The sequence below is a fragment of the Syngnathoides biaculeatus genome, chromosome 13, assembly GCF_019802595.1.
Source record: "Syngnathoides biaculeatus isolate LvHL_M chromosome 13, ASM1980259v1, whole genome shotgun sequence".
In the NCBI taxonomy this organism is placed as follows: Eukaryota; Metazoa; Chordata; class Actinopteri; order Syngnathiformes; family Syngnathidae; genus Syngnathoides; species Syngnathoides biaculeatus.
Window position 1 is genome coordinate 1,019,158 of NC_084652.1, and position 19,094 is coordinate 1,038,251.

Genomic DNA, 19,094 nt, shown 5'->3' on the forward strand with positions numbered 1-19,094 from the left:
CATAAAAATCCAATATTTTTATTTGCTCTTGTACAGCGTGAAGCAATCTAAAAAAAAAAAAAAAAAATTTTTTTTTTTTTTTTTTTTTTTGGTCTCGAGGCAATAACGGGAGATCACGTCAGCTCGTAAATGGCCGCGATGATGACGATGAAGATGATGATGATTAGCCCCATTGAGTCGCGCGGGTGGCCGAGCTCTCCAAAACGCTCGTCTGATTGCGCGCGGGACGCCGACATCATGAGCCGGGTGAGCCCACCCTGATGAGGGGGCGAGGGGGGCGACGGGGGGGGGGGGGGGTGAGACACACACACACACGTGCTCGTCATTGCGTCGCGCGTGCACGTCGCAGAAAACGTCGCTCAGCCCAATTTATTTTATTAGAATATACACGCATCTTGTCTAAAGCACATTTACATAATCTGTTTCTGCCTCACGGGTTGCTTATAATCATAAATACAGTAAATGTCTTTCAATACATTCTTCATATATTATCCGTATGTTTTAAGAGCTATCACTGTAATTGTCTCGCTATACTACAACTACAATAACAAATGCACATTCTGAAAAAGTTTCCCATTATTTCGTAATCATTTAAGGGTATCATATGCATAAAATATTCTGTATGTAAATGCAATAGTTCAAGTTATTTTATTCCCAATTAAAATGTAATTTCATTTTGGTAAGTGTCCTAGTCCATTTGTGGGAAACCATCCAAAAAAGGTATCATTTCATCTTTATCTATCTATCTATCTATCTATCTATCTATCTATCTATCTATCTATCTATCTATCTATCTATCTATCTATCTATCTATCTATCTATCTATCTTCTATCTATCTATCTATCTATCTATCATCTATCTATCTATCTCTATCTAGCTATCTATCTATCTATCTATCTATCGTTTAAAAAAATCTTTTGTTTTATTTTTCAGGTGCACCCTATCAACTTAGAATGTCACGCAAAACTTAATTTATTTTAGTAGTTTGAAACTGCTGTCATTTTATGAATTTCAGTTCGCATACACAATTTGGTGTAAATTAGCCTTCAGAATACTGCACTACTTTTTGATGTGTTAAATGAATTTTTCACTTTTTGAATGGAACTACTGAACTTAACCTTCTGTACGATCCCCATTCATTATTTAGTGTGCTTGGAAAATATTCAAATCCGGCAGAAATATGTTTTTCAGGGGAAACAAATCTAAAAGTATTTTTTTCCTCATTTTAAGTTTATTTCCAATATGAAAGCTTGGGTATTTTCAGGAAATTTGGCAATTCGAGATAGCAAAAAGTGGACATTTACATCAAAATAAGAAAAATCACAGGTTAAAAAAAATCGAAAGTCATCTTTCTATCAAGTACTTAGATAAAACATCATTATGGGAGTGAGGTTAAGATGGAAATTGGAAGTGCACTGGCAATACTGTACTTCATCACATCAAGTCTCTAGTGCCCTCTGGTGGGACAAAACATAATGTGCTAAACGCTTGAAGTCAAGGCCAATCAACGTGCAGTATTGATTTCCAGCAGCAGCAAACTCCTCACTAGGACGATCCGTGGTTCGACGTCCTTTAGTGGACATAACCTCTGTAGTCCAGGAGCAAGTAGTTCTTGATAAAGGTGGGCAGGTGTAGCCTGGGGACCACCTTACTGAGTCGACCTTCCAGGAAAACCCTCAATTTACACCGTGACAAGTGTTGTAGCGAACGGGGAGTCCGTGCCAGGGAGAAGACGGACTCGTAGAACTCCTTGTGCTCCTGATTGAAAAGACAGGCGAGAAATGAGACCAGGTTTCTCGCTTTGCTGTAAATTCATGGCATGATCCACAACTTTTTGGGAGTAGATTTTTCTTCACCTAAGCCACTACTCAAGGAGTAGTAATCAGTGCTGATTAAGTCTTTTAGGTCCTCTAACAGCTTCCTGTACAGTACAGACTCAGTCCTCGAACAAGTCTGTTTCCGAACGAAAATCGGTACCCGAACGCCCCCTACAAAGCCCAGAAATAACAGAACGCGCGCAGCGGCCAGATCAGGTGACCCACGACCCGGTTTGTCGTGAATTCCCACCCCGCCGGAAAAACCCGGAAATAACAGAACGCGTGCGGCCCGGCCAGCTGACCCACCCACGGCACGCCTTGTTCTTGTCAATTCGAACGAACCCCCGAAAAAAAAAAAAAAAAAAAAAACGGAAATAACATAACTCACTCGGCGGTTGATTCGGTTTTTCGAACAAATCGGTTTTCGAACCACCTTCTAGAACGGAATGCGGTCGAGAACCGAGGCTCTGCTGTATTTATATTTTGTGAATGCCATATTTGTTTCCTGTATTGGGCCACTTGATGAGGCACGGACATGACACGTCTTTCAAAACATATCGCAAGTTTTGTAGGATCGCATATGAGGGGCATAACGTTCATTGATGACGTAATATTTAAGCAAAGGCTCTTTTATTTTGTCGCAATGCAGAATTCCATCTTACGTAGGCGCAGAAAGTTACATGCTACAGTTTTAAATCTGTTTTATGTATGAAATGGCAGCCAGCACAATTTGTTGTTTGAACACAAAACAGAAGTTGATACATCCATCCATCCAGTTTCTTAGCCGCCTATCCTCACGAGGGTCGCGGGAGTGCTGGAGCCTATCCCAACTGTCAACGGGCAGGATGTGGGGTACACCCGACCCACAAAGTTGATACACACATCTGTTTTTTATTATCATGTGGGGTCTTGTAAATTTTAAACAACAATTACGATGCTATGAATCTAAATGAATTTGTGTACAAAGAAATGGTCCCCACCCACTGGCGAACTTGCCTGAAAGACCTCGGGGGCCACAGACTCGACCCAGGTGTCGTTGACTTTGAGGTGACTGTAGGCGTTGAGCAGGACTTCGATGGTGCGTGGCGATTGAGAGCAGTGCCTCAGAACCTGAACAGGCAAAAAACGCAACAAGATTCAAACTCAACTTATCTCAAGTTGGTGAACAGGCGCCATCGATTCAAAAAAGGAATAAAGTAATTAAACACTTGTGAAATGAACAGATTGGGTCTCCCTCGGGGGGTTTAACTGGAAATTATGCAATTAGTGCTAATTAATCTCCTATTAACACTTGCCTAATTAGGAAGCTGCCGTTTTGTCTGTTGCACGTGGGCGCACTCGTCGTGGTGGGTGCGCTTCCTGCCGCGAGCGCAACGCCGCGTGTTGTGTCACGAAAGGATCGAGAAGTTGAGAAGTCGTGGAAATGAGACGAAGTCGAGGTGCTCGAAGCGACGCGAAAATTACACACCTTGATGGTTGATTAGCAAATGGATAATCGTGAACTCTAAACCCGTTTCAAAACCACAGCGGCAATATCCTGACAAGGATCTGGATTAGTTTTAAACAAAATGAAAAATTCCTTCAGTATGAGGTGGTCCTCATCATTTAAACACCGGAGAGTGAAGACGGACGGTCATGAGATTTCCTGTCAGCTAACCAACGGAAGGAAGTCTGGGGAAACTCCTCGAGAACCCCCGGTACTGACAAGTGGGACGGTTCGCATGTTTTGGCACGGTTTAAAAATACAATTCGTGCTAAACTGAAACACAAAACATTGGGGTGGAGCTTTCCTACTTTGGGCAGTGCTCCAGGCCACACCCGGATGGAGCCGTGGTTGAGCAGGGCACGGACCACCCTCTCGGGACCGTGGTCCAGCTTGTAACACGCCGCCTTCAGGATGTTATGCATGGGGGCTTCGCCGCCGTAGTCCATGTCGTTAACGCTGGCCCCGTTGGCCAACAGAAGCTCCACCAGGTCCGCGTTGACATTCTTGCACGCCATGTGCAGGGGCGTGCGTTTGTCCTGGTCCGTGGTGCGGATGTCGGCCCCCGCCTTCGTCAGCATCCGGCACAATTCGAAGTAGCGCCGGAGGTCCCGCAGTTCTTGCGGCTGGGCGCAGGCGGCGTTCAGGGGCGTGAGGCCTTCGTCGTTCTTTTTGTCCACGGCGGCTCCGTAGCGCAGGTAGAGGTCAACGTGATCGGCGAGCCCGTTCCTGGCTGCCACGTGCAAGGGAGTGTCGTCTTCATCCACGGTGCGTCCATTGATGGCCGCCCCGTACTGAAGGAGATACTTGGCACATCTGCAGGTGGAGGTTCGGATGATCAAAAATGGATCATATTTCTGGTTTTGCTCTGCAATACTCACTCGAAGGACTCCGGATTGGAGCACAGGTGCAAAGGCATACGGCCGTCCTCCGAGACCGCATTGGCGTTGGCGCCGTGGATCAGCAGCATTTTGGTGCACTCCGGCTCGCAGCGAGCGCAGGACTCGTGCAAGGCGGTGATGCCACCTGGCGCCAGGTCGACGCTGGCTCCGCGTTGCAGCAGGTGCTTCAAACACTCGGTGAAGCCGCGTCCAGCTGTGATGTGAAGCGGCGTAGTCAGCTCCTGCTCGTACGTCAGCGACCAAAGTCCTGCCGAGACAAAGAATGAGAAATTTCGACTTCAACCACTTGGAATAAGCACACAAGCACCGTCATTATCTCCGGCGGGATTCCCTGAAACTGGTTGAAAAACCTACTCAAGCTTCTGTAGTTAAATCTGAAATTTGTCCACTCATCTATGTCGCTGGTGTCGTAAGTGGCGTCAATCAGGTCGACGTATTCGTCGTCGTCCATTATGCTGACCAGCGTCAGCTCGTCGCCCACGAGCAGAGCGTTCCAAAACTGCAATACGCAACCCGTGGCCTTGGCTGTGGCGATCACGTCGTTGCGGAACGTCTTTGGCTTGTGCCATTTCACCTTTGGCGCCGTGTATGCCATTTGCTGTGCCTAACCAGCTCGGGACTAGGACTTGCCCCGGAGGATAAACCTGGTTATATGTGTTGTTTGCGCGGACGAGGCTATTTCAGGAGGTCATGTGATATGAGCTAGTGAACCATGCCAGAGCGTATTCGAGCCAGTCTTGGGTGTAGCACTTGAGCAGTGAGCAGTCAAAGGGTAAAATCGCTCTAAAATGGCAATTCTTGACCTGACCTGGAAACTGTCATGTATGTTGGGTAGGATAAAACATTTAGGACTGCTCGCAAGAGAGTCCCTCATGCAATGTCCCCTCACGATACGCTTCTAAAAATAATGTGCCCTCCTGTTTAATCACCGCATCAATGTTGAGCTGCAGGTGGGCATGCAGCTCGTGATTTGCGTACGTTCTGAGTCTGTTGTAAAAAAAAAAAAAATGTCCAGACCATGCGCTGGATGAATGCGGGCCTCCTTGAAAACACAATTTTCACAAATTAGGCTACCGCCTATCACGTGCCGAAATTCGGAAATGAAATCCGAATGATGACAGATGTCGTCTCTTACCCTCCCCCCGGGCGACCCAGCGCATCTCCCCGCCCTGCGGCTCAATGATGAGGCTGGCGGCGGATCCTTGAGGAAAGAGGCGCCGCACGGCCTCCGGGTCGCCCGTGTACAGAGCGTTTTGGACAACCACGTCCCGGCACACGGCCGGCTCCATGGCGGCGCTGGAGCTCAGCGGCGTCCTGTCCCAGATCTCCTTCTTCAGCGCGTAGCTCAACAGATGATGCGAGGCCAAGCGCCGCTTGTGCTTGTGTCGCTCCAGCGTGTCCTCGTCCAGTTGGAGGGAGCGCAAAGCGGTGGACGTGAAGACGAAGCTGCCTCGTGACATGCTGAAACGGCGGAGGGCAGTGGCCGAATACGATGCGGAGAAGGTCGAATCAAAACAGAAAGAAATGGGACAATGTCAGTCGGCGTGGCTAGCAGCTGCTCAGTGCTGGTTGTTTTGATATTTGGTACGAAACCCTCCCTGCGGACTGACGCATGGCGCTATTTTTAACTCACGTGTAGTTACTCGGGCCTTTGGCCGCCGCAGACGCAGCTAAGAAGCTTCGTTGGCTGGCTGCCATCTTGACTGCTGAGGTGGAAAAATAGATTCAGCCAAAGGCCATATCAGAAACAAAATAATAACAGTTAGGGATTGTGATATAGTTAGTAAGTAAACATGATAATGTCAGTTGTTAAAGTAGCATTAAGGTACAATCAGCTTTCTGCTCCTGTGCCTTCGCTACTGTTGTGAAGTGAAGTCAACACACTGTAAACGAAATACTGTATCGACACCCCACTGCGTCTTTCTGACATAAAACCATAACATCACCCCAAGGTTTTGCGAAAACAACAATTTGCTTAGACTCTATACTGTATTTAGGATACCCAAATTTATGAATGCCTAGGTTTTTAATTTTCCCAAGCTAGATATCTGTCGTCGTATCAAAAAAAATTGTCCCACGAGAGTCAACAAAGATAGAAGAAACTTGGCTCGGTTATCTAATTTGGTATATAGCGGTTGGAATCGCTTTAAATCTTTTTTTGTTTTTTTTTCAATAGCGGTGAATGATTTGCGAGACATATCGCACAGACACTTCTTCCTTTTCTTTCGGCTTGTCCCGTTACGGGTCGGAACATCGCTGAAATGTGCCGTAGGTGTGTCAGAAGAATTTAAGGTGGAGGTGGGACTGCACCAGGGTTCCGCGCTGAGCCCCTTCCTGTTTGCGGTAGTAATGGATAGGCTGACAGACGAGGTTAGACTGGAATCCCCTTGGACCATGATGTTCGCAGATGATATTGTGATCTGCAGTGAAAGCAGGGAGCGGAGACTCTTCTGTCACACAGCACACCAGACACCTTCTGCCAACTGTTCCACCCCGCTTGGACCCGTTTCTTCACTTCCTTACCATACTCAACATTGCCCTGTATTGTTGACCCCAAGTATTTGAAGTCGCCCACCCTCGCCATCTCTTCTCCCTGGAGCTTCCCTCTTCCTCCTCCGCCCCTCTCATTCACACAGATATAACTGAATACGACCAATTGCTCCTCTATATTTGTTTTTCAGGAACAGCACAACTGCGAGGTTGCTTCCTTTCAGGCTAGCGCTCCGGTCGACATTATAGTCAGAGACCACCGCTTGGTCAAATTCTGTTGACCAGATAACAATTCCTCATACGAGGATCCATATCACAGGATCATCGCTCAGCATAGTCGAGACATGGCGCAAATCAGCCCTTTAATGACTTTCCTCGGTCAAATTCGGCCCGATGATCAGGATGGCTGCGCGCCGCGTTAGACGAAGACAACTGCTCCTTTACAGCATGCCCGTTTGTAAAATATTGTTAAACTATTCGGTCTTTTTGCTCGTCTTTCACGAGTCTTAATGGCTTTTATGTATCCACACGACTCCCTGCATCGGCGCATTAGGCTGAATGACGAGCCACCGCTGTGCGTCTGCCCCACGTGAAGTGTTCTGATGGAGAAGGGACGATGCATAATTAAGCCTTTAACATTCTGCTCACTAGGCACCCAGTTAATATCTCTTTTGAGTGATGGGCCAGAATTTCCTCATCACTGGTGACATCCTAGCCACTAGCGAAGTGGATCGACTTTATGAACTACAAGGTTGGGACGGACAAGATGTTATTAATTTCCCCATGATTGTTTGTAAAACAAAGAAATAAATCTTGAATTTAACATGAAACGTGAATTTTACCTCGTAACACCAAAATTGGATTTGACTTAAATTTTTCTGTAAAACTGATGAAACTGATATAAATAAGACGGACCTTTAATTATTCTTTATTGATTCCAGAGGCGGTATTCCAGTCAGAATTATTTTAATTTTTTTGTGAGTTGTCTTCAAATTGGAAATATCAAAAATAAAAAAATAAATAAGGCCACTGCTCTGGGCGGTGACACCTGTCACCGCTCACAGCTGGTTCACTTTGGGACTGTAATTAGACGGGCATTTAAGTTGGAGTTTTTGTCACTGGCATTTGCCAGTTCGTTGCCTTGCGTTAGTGAGTTGCATTCACTGCCTGTGGGTCTCTGCGCTCTACGCTTAAGTTAGAGTAACCCTAGTCACAGCGATTCTGTGCCCTTTTGTTTGATCCTGTCCTGTTGAGTTGTTAGCTTGGCCCACAGTAATCGGACCTAGCTGCATGTTTTCTGGATCTCGCCTAGCCTGGCGTTTCTGTACCTCTGCCTTGTCGGACTGCTACACCGTGTATGACCCAGTTTCCAAAATAAACTACATAGAACATTACGCCTTTGCCTTGAAGTCCTGCATTTGGGTCCGCCACCCGTACCGGAGGTTCGTGACAACCTGGTGATTCCTATAAAACTCCGTTTGGAGTGGAAAACACAGACAACAAGCTAGCTGTGTCCCATCTATGTATACGTCAACAGCACTTCCTGCTTTTGAAATTGAAGTCATTTATTTTATGTTACAGTTCGAGCGCGAGTTTCAAGTTTGAGAACACACATTACCCGAGACTAGGAATATTGTTTTCTGTGGCTGGAGTACATCCTTTTAAATGATACACATAATGAGTTTATAATATGCATCGGGGCTACCTCCTCTCTACTTTGATGTCTTCCAAATGGCCCGGGTGTCATCAGCAAAACATGTAGGCACTTTCCCGCCTCATTGGCTCCCAAATGTATTTTAAATATCATTCCTTGTAACACAATTATTTAAAACGCTGAACTAAACACTTACTAATGGGGGGGAAAAAGACGGCGATTTCAATAGATTCATTTCTCAAATGGTTGGCGTTGGTTGTTGGGGCTTTTTTTTTTTTTTGGGGGGGGGGTGTATATGTGTGCGTGAAGTCAAAGCAACTCTGGTGACAACGACAAAAACATCAATAACATACCCCCCGCCCAGATATATTTGGTTTCTTTACATTACCCCACCACGAGGAGTACAGCTTTCATCGGTTTTCTGTTTTCCGGTCAAGCGCCTTCCTCTCCCGCCAAGCGTTGAGAGCCCGAACATCAGTCCTGATGAAAGCGAGCCACTTCATTTATGCAATCATTGGCAATTAGTTCCCTTTGATTATGCGCCGCTTAATGCTGTTTGGAGTACCGTGGCACACATACAGTGGGAGATTTAACTGCAGCCCTCCTGCCACACTGCGGAGTCATTTAATATACTGCGAGCGTGATGAAATGTAATTAGAGCAATGTCAAACGGTAATGGCTTTGCAGTTTAATTTGTTGCTAATTTTAGGCAAAATTGCAGGAGAAACTTTAGGTTTTCTTTGCACGTTTTGTCAGGTTTTATTGTAGTTCAAGTTTGTTGGGAAAAACAAAACTGCTGTTTGTTGATAGCTTTAAAAATTTATTGACAAGTCACAAAATGTCAGCAAATATCTCAGACGCATGAAGGTGAAGACGCTAACAAGACAAACTGAAGATGAAGCCATTAACGGTCTAATCTGTTAGTTGTATTAACGCCACCGTAGAGCAAAGTGAACAGTTATTAATAACACATTCCTTCATGTTGTTCGCTCCCCACGCTGTTAACTCTCAAAGACACAAAATGACAGCACTAACGGCTCACGGTTTTTCAATCAACTCGTAAAGCATTTCATTGCTAGCCTCAGCAAAGTGTGCTAAGTAAAACTGTGCAAAGAAACATACAAAAAGTAGAAACCAGGCTTACATCCAAACATAAACAGTTTTATCGTAAGGAGTTAAGAATATAATAGTGCGAAACTAAGTATAAAGGACCCAAATGGAAAAGGGTACTGTTAGCTAGAGCGTGATGTTAGCCAGCTAGCTAGTTCAACTCAATGAATCACAATCTCTAATAATTATTCAATTAAGTGGAGATGCTAGCATTAGCTGATAGCATTAGCCACGATGTATTGTGTAATTCCTCTCTTTAAACACATCACATTGGACACTTTGTCGTCTTTTTAAATGTAATTTGCAAGTTGTAATTATGTTGGTTAATTTTAGTCTGCTTCTGCTGCCAGTATGACTTCGGAGTTTCAACAAAACAAAACAGAACATTTCAGAACTGTCAAAGAAGTTTAGAAAGCGTATAGTGTTTTGTTTTAATGTACGCTTGTGGTTATTTTACTTTTATACTGACATAATTAAAGAATGTTAATGAAGAAATCCCACCTCACCTTTTTGTAAGCATGCGTCACGCGCCTGCATGAAGTTTTATGATAGCGACAGTTTGATTTTGACCTGATCAATTATCCTTTGGGAAAAATAATATTACAACTTTAGCTAATTTGCGCTCACCCATCATGGTTCCACATTCCCTAAAATAAAAAGAGCCACAATTAATTTATTGTCGTTAAAGTGCTTTTCGAAATTCCACCGATAATGGTTTCTACGGACACGTAGTTCCATAAAAGCAGCCATCAAGGCCGAAAGTCAAGCTCCCCCTTGTCTCTTTAGGATGCTTGAGATGTTGCAGGAGAACCTAAATGAATTTATAGAGCATTAAATTAAACCGTGGCTCCGAACTACTCTGCGCTCGTGTGATTACATTTCTATATTGTTTGAGCGCGGGTCGACTCCCGCTCCACACGACGCGACGCAGATTTCCAATTGTCTCTCGATGCGCTGATCAACATGCAAATAGCTCTCTGCTTCGCGGTGACAATAGGGAGGGTTCATATTTCAGCGTAATAGTCTTGGATAACTTTAACCATCGATCACAACCTCATTTCACCGCGCTCGCGGTTTATACGTGCTCCCCCGCCAAGTGGAACATTTTCTGATGATGTGCTCGCGACACGAAAAAACAAGGCAAGCCGGCGCGGGCCGCGCATCAGTCACTAATGCGCCCATCCGTAGTCGATTCCGTGGCCGCGCGCTTAACGGAGACAGCCGCCGTATTGACGCGTGGGCGCGATGTCGCAAAGTGGCGCGACTGTCTTGAATGCAGAAAATTTCATTTCTCTTTTAATGATGGGTAAAAGTTTCTGGCATCAAATATTATATATGACACTCAAACATTGTTTTCAAGAATACTGAGAAACATGTTTACACGTTATATCATCGATACTGGCCATATATCTGGGTTTTAAAAAGTTTTTCAACTTCAAAAAACTAGAAGATCCTGCATGACTACAAGATTAATACACATCACACAAACTAATGGCAAGGAATGAAAATACGCCTGCTGTATTTCACTCTGGCAAGTGGCGACGCAATAGAAATGACCTTTGACCCCTTTTGTTATCACGTTAACACATCAAGTACAGTTGTCACGCACATTGCACAACTGGATAAATTGGTAACCACACCACGAGATGCAAATTGGACTCCAGAAACTCGCCAACACACAAAGCAGCGTTTAAGTGGTGCTCACACTTTTGTACATTTTTTTTTTAAATATTTGAGTGAACCCATGCACTGTGGAAAAAGAGTGTGAGGTGTGGTACAGTTATCAGTACAGTGAATACTCGGTTCTTGAACGAAAATCGGTACTCGAACGCCTGCGACAAGACCCGGAAATAACAGAACGCGCGCGGCCCGACCAGCTGATCCACGACACGCATCGTTGTGTATAACGCAGACGTGGGAAACATCGATTCGGTTTTCGAACAAATCGGTTCTCGAAACCGCCTTCTGGAACGGATTGTGGTCCAGCACCGAGGTTGTGCTGTACTTGAAAAGTACCACGATAAAAGTAACATGCCTGCCAAAATGAAACGATACATGTTTTCAAAAGTGATATTTCAGTACAGTTCAGAAGCTAGTGAACGTATAAAAAAAAAGGGGGGGCGTCCTTTTATCATTCTATTAGTAACTGTAATTTCCGGCCTATAAATCGCAACTTTTTCCCCCACACGCTTTCAACCCTGCGGTTTATGCTGTGAGATATTTGCTGACATTTTGTGATCAATTTGTGCATTTTTTCCCCAAACGGCCATAAATTACCATTCATATTTAATTACCAATCATATTTATTGGGAAGGCATAATTCAAGGCGGCACATCGGATCAGCTGGAAAGCGTTGTCTCACAGTTTTGAGGTCCTAGATTCAACCCAGGACGCGCCTTCATTTGCATGTTCTCCCTGTGGCTGCGTGGGTTTTCTCCAGGTGGGCACTCCGGTCACCCCCCCCCCACCACCCTAAAAACATGCAACATTAATCGGACACTCTAAATTGCCCCGAGTGCGGCCGGTTGTCTCGATCTGCCCTGCGATTGGCTGTTAGCTAGGATTTGCTCCTGCACTCCAGCGACCCTCGTGAGGATAAGCAGGTAAGGAAATGGATTTACTTGATGACAAGGAGAATGGTTATGACATTTGTTTTGCAAGCCTTTTACATTTACCCTTGGATTGTCTCAAACCCCCCCCCCCCACAGGCAATACAGACATTGATATCCAGTAGATTTCTGCTTTTTTTTTTTTTTAAATATATGAAATTACCGTGTGTGCGGCTATTCTGAGTCATTTGAAAAACCTTTGCAACTGTTACCGTATTGGCAAACGCAGCTGTACAACGACATCTAGTGGCAAATGCGTAGCTGTGCGAGGGAGCCAAAGATGACGTCATGAGTTCGATACAGGCCAGGTTCAAAATTTATTGGTCAGGTGACAACAAGACCCCGCAGTCACTTGCAACTGGTGTACTTGGTGACGGCTTTGGTGCCCTCGGAGACGGCGTGCTTGGCCAGCTCGCCGGGCAGCAGCAGCCTGACGGCGGTCTGCACCTCGCGGCTGGTGATGGTGGCGCGCTTGTTGTACTGCGCCAGGCGCGACGCCTCCGTGGCGATCCTCTCGAACAGGTCGTTGACGAAAGAGTTCATGATGCTCATGGCCCGGCTGGAGATGCCGGTGTCCGGGTGAACCTCAAGAAAAAAAAAAAAAAAGTCATTCCCTTTAACGCTCAGGCGCATCAGAGGAGGCGCTGCAAGAGTTTGCTTTTAAAAATATATCTATATATATATATACACATACTTTAATAATTTCAGTTGTTTGTGGCAATTTGTGACTCGCAAAGCATGATATGGTCCATGGGACCGGTCCGTTGTGGTCCATAAAAATCATAGCCTACGTACAGTTCATTTATATTTAACATTTAGTTCTATTGATAGGTTTCCAATGACGTCACTACCACCCTTAGACCAATCGGATAAATTAACAATAGAAAAAAAAAAAACTTCACGCTTCGCCTATCAATTGTGTTCTCTGATCTCGATGACACAAGATGGTGTAATTGGAAACCCATCCATACAGTTGCAACTTTAATCTTGAGGAAGTGTTTTAAAACTTATGTGAAAACTGTATTTTACTGCAATACATTTGTTTTGATGAACACATAGGCCTACTACACTGCTGTATTGTAACGTAAAAAGTGCTGTAAATTATGATAAACCGCTCCCAAAAACTTGAAATTCTCTTGTCCAAAATGTGATTTAATTTGGAGGAAAGTAGAAACTAACAGTAAATATTCCAAGTGTCGAATCATAAATGAAATTCATATGAATGAATTTGTAATTTTTCAATTTCCAGTAAATATCAAGACTCTAAATTTGTAGCTTTCAACTACTCAATGGGAGGTGAGGAACAATTTGAAACTGGAAATTACAAAAAAAAAAAAAAAAACTTTGGCAATTTTCATTATTATTGGTGGTGAAATAAAATTAAAGAATGGGGAGAGAAAAAAAAAATGTTTTGACCCACCTGTTTCAAAACTTTATAGATGTACATGGCGTACGTCTCTTTACGTCGGACTCTTTTCTTCGCCTTTTTCTCACCGGAACTCTTGCCTTTCTTCTTTGAAATGTCATTTGACATTTTGGTGGTGGTGGTTACTTTTATCGTTGAACAAATATTTAATTTGACGCTTCGGACCAACTCGCCGATCGACTTGTCGCTCACGCGTCCAATTTATAACTTTTGCGTGGAGCAATTATTTGCCAAATGAAGCTCACCTGCTTCCGCTTCCATATTTGGAGGACCTCGCTCCTAAATTGAAATTCAGTTACATTTTCTATCGGGATGAATCCTTGCACTAAATATTTTTTTCCACTAAGTGGCGAACTTGTACCGCTTCCTGGCTACATGAGCTCCAGTGCACGGTCTTTTTATTATTATTTTTTATTTTACCGTTTTCTTTTTAAATACTGTCCTCTAGAGGCAGGTGTCGGAATTGCATTTAATTTCCACGTGATCGAAACAGCTTGAGCAGTCCTCATTCACTCGAGTCTGCTGATTTTAATTTCCCGTTGGGCATCATACGGATCCTATCATTTGGATGCATTGCATGTATTTGGGTCATTCATTCGTGATCATATTCTGACATATCAGAAACATGTCATATTTAAGCATTGTTGATTTGGTTTGCTACAGAACTATAATATTGGTGTTTAATTTCGGTAATTAATAATTAATTCCACCCCGATTGTTTATGTGTATTATAAGTGTGTTTATGTACCATCTAGTTGATAGAAATTATTTTTGTGTATGGAACTGATAACTGTCTTTCTCAAATTGTACGGGTAGCCAAACCTTGTTTTTAATTTGTCATCTGTACATTTTGATCCACATTGTGCAGAAAATTTGAGGTAAGATCCAAATTGCGTCATTATATTCATATATATAATATATCCCTATATTCCAACCATCCATTATCTTTGCCGCTTATCCTCACAAGGGTTGCGGGGAGTGCTGTCAACAGGCAGGAAGGGAGGTACACCCTGAAGTGGTTGCCAGCCAATCGCAGGTCACATGGAGACAAACAGCCACACTCACAATCACACCTATGAGCAATTTAGAGTGCCCAATTAATGTGGCATGTTTTCGGGATGTGGGAGGAAACCGGAGTGCCCGGAGAAAACCCACGCAGGCACGGGGATACCGTGCAAACTCCACACAGGCGGGTCTGGGATCGAACCCCGGGACCTCAGAACTGGGCAGATATCGACACCATCACTGAGTGGGAATCGATCCCACGCTTTCCGCTCCAAAGGTAGGCACGTGTACCACTACACCATCAGTGACTTATGTTATACTGCAACCAGATGCCGATCCACGTCATCCGGCTCCTCTCGATGCAGAGGAGCAAGGACCGCTCGGAGCCCCTCCCGGATGAATTTCTGGCCCGTCTCTAAGGGAGGGACACCAGACACCCTGCTGGAGGAAACTAATTTCTGTATCATTGGAGCTGCCATCTTGCTCGTTGGGTCACGACCCACAGCTCGTAACCGCGGACGAGGTGAGGAAAGTAAATTGACCGACAAATCGAGGGCTTCACCTCTTGGCTCAGAAGAAGCAGCACGGTCCCGGAGGGCAGAAAAACAAGCTAGCGTAAATGTTAGCTTATCTGGTAGCTCCTATTATCATCATCATTATCATTATTATTATTATGCATGGTGGGCAGCTGCCTCCAAGTTCTAAGGACCGGTGTTCAAATTGCAGCCCCGCCAGTGTGGAGTTCTCATGTTCTCCCCCTGCTTTTGTGGATTTTTTCCGAGCACATCCCACATCCATAAAACATGGGGGCTCGGGTGACTGAAGATTCTAAATTGCTTGTAGGTGTAAATGTCAGTGGAAATGTTTTTTATGTTTCTATGTGGCCTGCGATTGGCTGGCAACCAGTTCAGGGTGTACACTGCGTTCTGCCCGAAGATCGCTGCGATAGGCTCCAGCACTCTTGCGACCCTTGTGAGGATGAGCGGCTCTGAAAATGGATGCATGGAAACGGTCAACGCAAAAAACTTATTTCTAACAGCATGTCCTGGCTGCTTTGCCCACTTTTCAGCCGTACACAGTGCTGTATCTGTTGAATTGTTGTTTTGTCACGCAAATGTTTTATGCCAAAGGCCTTGAACAGGTCAAGTACACGCCTTTGAGAATCTAACCAATCAGATTTTAGATTCACCTCGCTGGGCCTTGACGCAATGGTGTCACGTGGGTATTACTTCCCCATTCTCTGGCTCTGATTGGTTCAGCTAAAGTGTCATCTGATTGGTTGAGCTGAACACTTGTATGCCAATTGAATTGAACTAATGACAGGGACGATTTTGGACATGAATAAAAAAATCGTTTTCACGGCCATTTTTTACAACAAAACTCGACTTTGTTGAGTTAGGTCAAGCAACATATTACTCTATGGATTGTTTTCATCCCGGAAAAGGATTTTGGGGCACTTTCAGAGCACCATGTACGAGCGAGCTTGCAGGAGAAAGGTCTGTCCATTTCCGGTGGGTAGAGCCTACCATATACGTACTATTTTTGAAAGTTTTGACTTTTTTTTTGTCAGGTTAGCTGATAAATATTGATGGATTGTAATTTATACTTTACAATAAAAGCAGAGGTTTGGGGTTTTTTGAAAGACAAAGGTAACTTTTTTTTTTAATTTTGTTTTTCATCCTCAAATATGAAGAATACCTCTGTTTATTTTTTTAATTTCACGCATAGTTATACATGTGTGGTGGTTTTTTTTTAACATTAGTTTTTGCTAAGTAACAGTGTTTTTAAGTCACTCAAGGCCCAGTTTCCTAACTCGCCATTGCTGTTTATAGAGCTTAATGTTAAATGTGTGTGTGTGTGTGTCTGTGTGTGTGTGTGTGTGTGAGAGTTTACATTAGAACAGTGATTTCCAACCTTTATAGAGCCAAGTCACATATTTTACAATTAAAAAGTCCCACTGCACACTAACAAAAGTAAATGTCACCAAAAATTGATCGATTAATTACTATATCTACTTCCTGCCATCTGGTAAAAAATGATTGTTTTGTTCTCTCTGTCATTGTGCCTCACTGGCATAAATCGATAAATAAAAATACATTATTTCTTAGAATAAATGCTTTTTTTTAGCAATCACATAATAAATAATAATCTGCATTGGAAGATACTTGGTAAAGTATGTGTAAGTAATTACCGTATTTAATTATATTGCACTGGGCAGCAAGACTTTGCCCAATATGAGTAAGTTCCATTTCTAGTTCAATAATTGTCATCAAGTTGCACTGTGTTTAATAATTTTGAAAGCTGTTTTTTTTTTTTTTTTGTCTCACAAATATAGACCGCATGTATCGTGTTGGTTCTGGAAACACAAAGGACACTTGTATTTCCCTAAATGATTGTGTTGAAACCACGCAGTGGTGCCCTAAATGCAGGCCTGCTGCTTTGCTATTCACTGCATTAAGCGGTGGATTCCGGCACCCCCTTGAAAACCAATTATTGCTGAAAAGTTCACCGCGTTTATGCTGCAATCTGCAACGACGAACACACTCGCTCATGTAGAATTGGAATTAAAGTTTCATCATCTCTCGACAGGATGCTAAACCAAAATGGGTTAGATAGGCAATCGTACGATCTTGCATATTCCTGATGTGTGGAAATACAACCAAGATGACAAAAAAAGTGCCGTGTTTTTTAAATTCTAGTGATTGTACTTCTTAAAAACACCAGTGTAGGTCGATTTTTAAAAACCTCAGCAGTGTGTCATTCAAGGGATGACATTTTATTTTCATTTGTAGGAGCATGACATGTTTTTTTTTTTGGTTTCCTTTGAATCTTTTGTTGTTGTTTTTTTGTAGATGAAGTGCAATTGCATTGCCACATGTGCACCCTGTTGTGGCAATGGTTGCTATGTTCTCGATGCTTGGTTACCAAGGTCGAATATTGATTTAATCCCCAAGGGCTGTGGTCATATCCTTGACAGTTTCACCTATTGTTGCGTTGATTCCACATCCCTGGGTTTTTTTTTTTAAACAGAATTAAATGCTTGGCGCTGGGAGGAATGAAAACGCAGCAGCAGTTTAACGCAGCATCGTTGTGAACTTTTAACCCAAATGAAAATTGCCTGCTTGTGTTTCTGTTGGTTTGCACAACATGACGATGCATTGCCGCTGGAGAAATTACTGTCCCCAAACCGTGCGCCCTGTGCAAAGCTCCCAATTTGGTCAACCCGCAGCTGATCCTCACCAGGGTGTTTGCGTGTGTTCCTTTTTTCCAAACCCGTTGAAATTCCCACCTATTACGCTTTTTTTCCCCGATTAAAGGAGTTATTTTGTGGCGGTGCAGTGACCGAGTGGTTTACACATCTTCCTCACCAGGGATAAGGATGTTCCGACTTTTTCAGACCAAAATAACCATTCTCGAGATAAGCGCAAATCCGTTGAGAAAATTTCGGGGGCTGCAAGTTCAGCTTAGTGCTAGCACAAACACGACTAACTTGCTCGGTAGTGTAAATATTTGCATTTTGCGACATAAACATTAAAACTTGTTTGCGACACATTACTCGATTGGACAACAGAGTTATACAGTATAACGATCCAATCGTGTTAGTGGTTAATCGAGTTTCACCATTGCCATGTACATGTGTTCTCGGTTCTCAGAAATCGCAGTGTAACTTGTTAGTTAGCCAAGTAATGGCGCGTGGGACTTGGATAGCGCGAACTGAGCGACGGTGTGTTCAAAGTTTTACGATGGCGAAAGTGTTAGAAAAAAAGGATGAAGATCGAGCGAGGGCAAGAGGGACAAGGATGCTGGAATCAAAAACTGTTCCAGACGGGCATGGCTTGAAAAAACGGTATCAACATGTCTAACCGAACACATACAAAAAGAGGACATTCCTGGCAAAGTGCTGTGGAGCAAAAAATATCCAGGAGGAAAGTCAAACTCAACCCCCCCCCGGCTAAATCCGTACTGTGGTCTTCGTTTGTAGAGCCTCCATGTTCCCTCCGTGCTTATCTCCAGGAACTCTGGGTTCCTCCCACATTTCAAAGCCAAACTTCTGCGGTCAATGAAAGACTTATCAGATGTGAGTGTGAATGGTCGTTTGTCTATATGTGCTCAATGATTGGCTGGCGACCAGTCCAGGGTGAAAAGTCGCACAATCCTGGCGAGCCCACGCGGTGCATAAAATAAGTGGAGCTTCTTTGCACTTCCCACACCAAGGCGCAAGAACGTCAGAAATCTGTGAGTATATTTTAATGAACAAACCGTTTCAACAAGTGAAGCTTTTTTCAGTCACGTTGCAATCGACATGAATTGCAAATTATAAAACTGAGATATTGTATCATCGGTATTCCCACCCCTACATAGAAACAGAAATTACATAAAAAATATGCAATGCAAAGGAAAGACTGTCCTTACTGTGACACGAAGTTGTGGTCAATATATACTGCATACAAAAAAGGTTATCGTGCGGCAATATGGAAGCAACCTGTGGCATATTTGGACAAACATGTTGATGGTACACCAATCGAGAACCGTCACGCATATCCAAGGTGGTGTCCAGATTGAGCGACTTGGCTAGTGAGCACAGACACGCAAGCAA

The 19,094-nt window shown here is 43.8% G+C and overlaps 2 protein-coding genes across 4 annotated transcripts; both read right to left on the reverse strand.

Moving 5' to 3' along the window:
- Positions 1–1,264: 1,264 nt before the first annotated feature.
- On the reverse strand, positions 1,265–19,071 carry asb10 (ankyrin repeat and SOCS box containing 10). Of its 3 annotated transcripts, none has more exons than XM_061838672.1 (7): positions 18,911–19,071; positions 5,837–5,909; positions 5,339–5,664; positions 4,183–4,450; positions 3,613–4,117; positions 2,815–2,928; positions 1,265–1,759 (listed from the first exon to the last, which is right to left on the reverse strand). In XM_061838672.1, exons 1-7 carry the CDS (start codon positions 19,035–19,037, stop codon positions 1,574–1,576), a joined length of 1,599 nt encoding a protein of 532 aa, XP_061694656.1. In that variant the 5' UTR covers positions 19,038–19,071; the 3' UTR covers positions 1,265–1,573. The 3 variants fall into 3 exon arrangements, with proteins under 3 accessions (XP_061694656.1, XP_061694658.1, XP_061694657.1); XM_061838674.1 differs by lacking the exon at positions 18,911–19,071 and adding an exon at positions 8,736–8,809; XM_061838673.1 differs by lacking the exon at positions 18,911–19,071 and adding an exon at positions 8,544–8,799.
- zgc:92591 (uncharacterized protein LOC436997 homolog) lies at positions 12,360–13,733 on the reverse strand. The gene is made up of 2 exons (XM_061838679.1): positions 13,487–13,733; positions 12,360–12,651 (listed from the first exon to the last, which is right to left on the reverse strand). The coding sequence occupies exons 1-2, from the start codon at positions 13,598–13,600 to the stop codon at positions 12,415–12,417; spliced, it is 351 nt and encodes a 116-aa protein (XP_061694663.1). The 5' UTR covers positions 13,601–13,733; the 3' UTR covers positions 12,360–12,414.
- Positions 19,072–19,094: the final 23 nt, after the last annotated feature.

Bases quoted from the DNA above. Each gene is read 5' to 3' on its own strand.
- zgc:92591 (XM_061838679.1), bottom strand. From the start codon at position 13,600: ATGTCAAATGACATTTCAAAGAAGAAAGGCAAGAGTTCCGGTGAGAAA. The intron at 12,652-13,486 runs GTGGGTCAAAAC...TTTTTTCTTGAG, and splicing joins TCTATAAAGTTTTGAAACAG to GTTCACCCGGACACCGGCAT.
- asb10 (XM_061838672.1), bottom strand. From the start codon at position 19,037: ATGCGTGACGGTTCTCGATTGGTGTACCATCAACATGTTTGTCCAAAT. The intron at 4,451-5,338 runs GTAAGAGACGAC...TTGTCTCGGCAG, and splicing joins CTGGGTCGCCCGGGGGGAGG to GACTTTGGTCGCTGACGTAC. The intron at 4,118-4,182 runs GTGAGTATTGCA...CTCCACCTGCAG, and splicing joins TCCAATCCGGAGTCCTTCGA to ATGTGCCAAGTATCTCCTTC.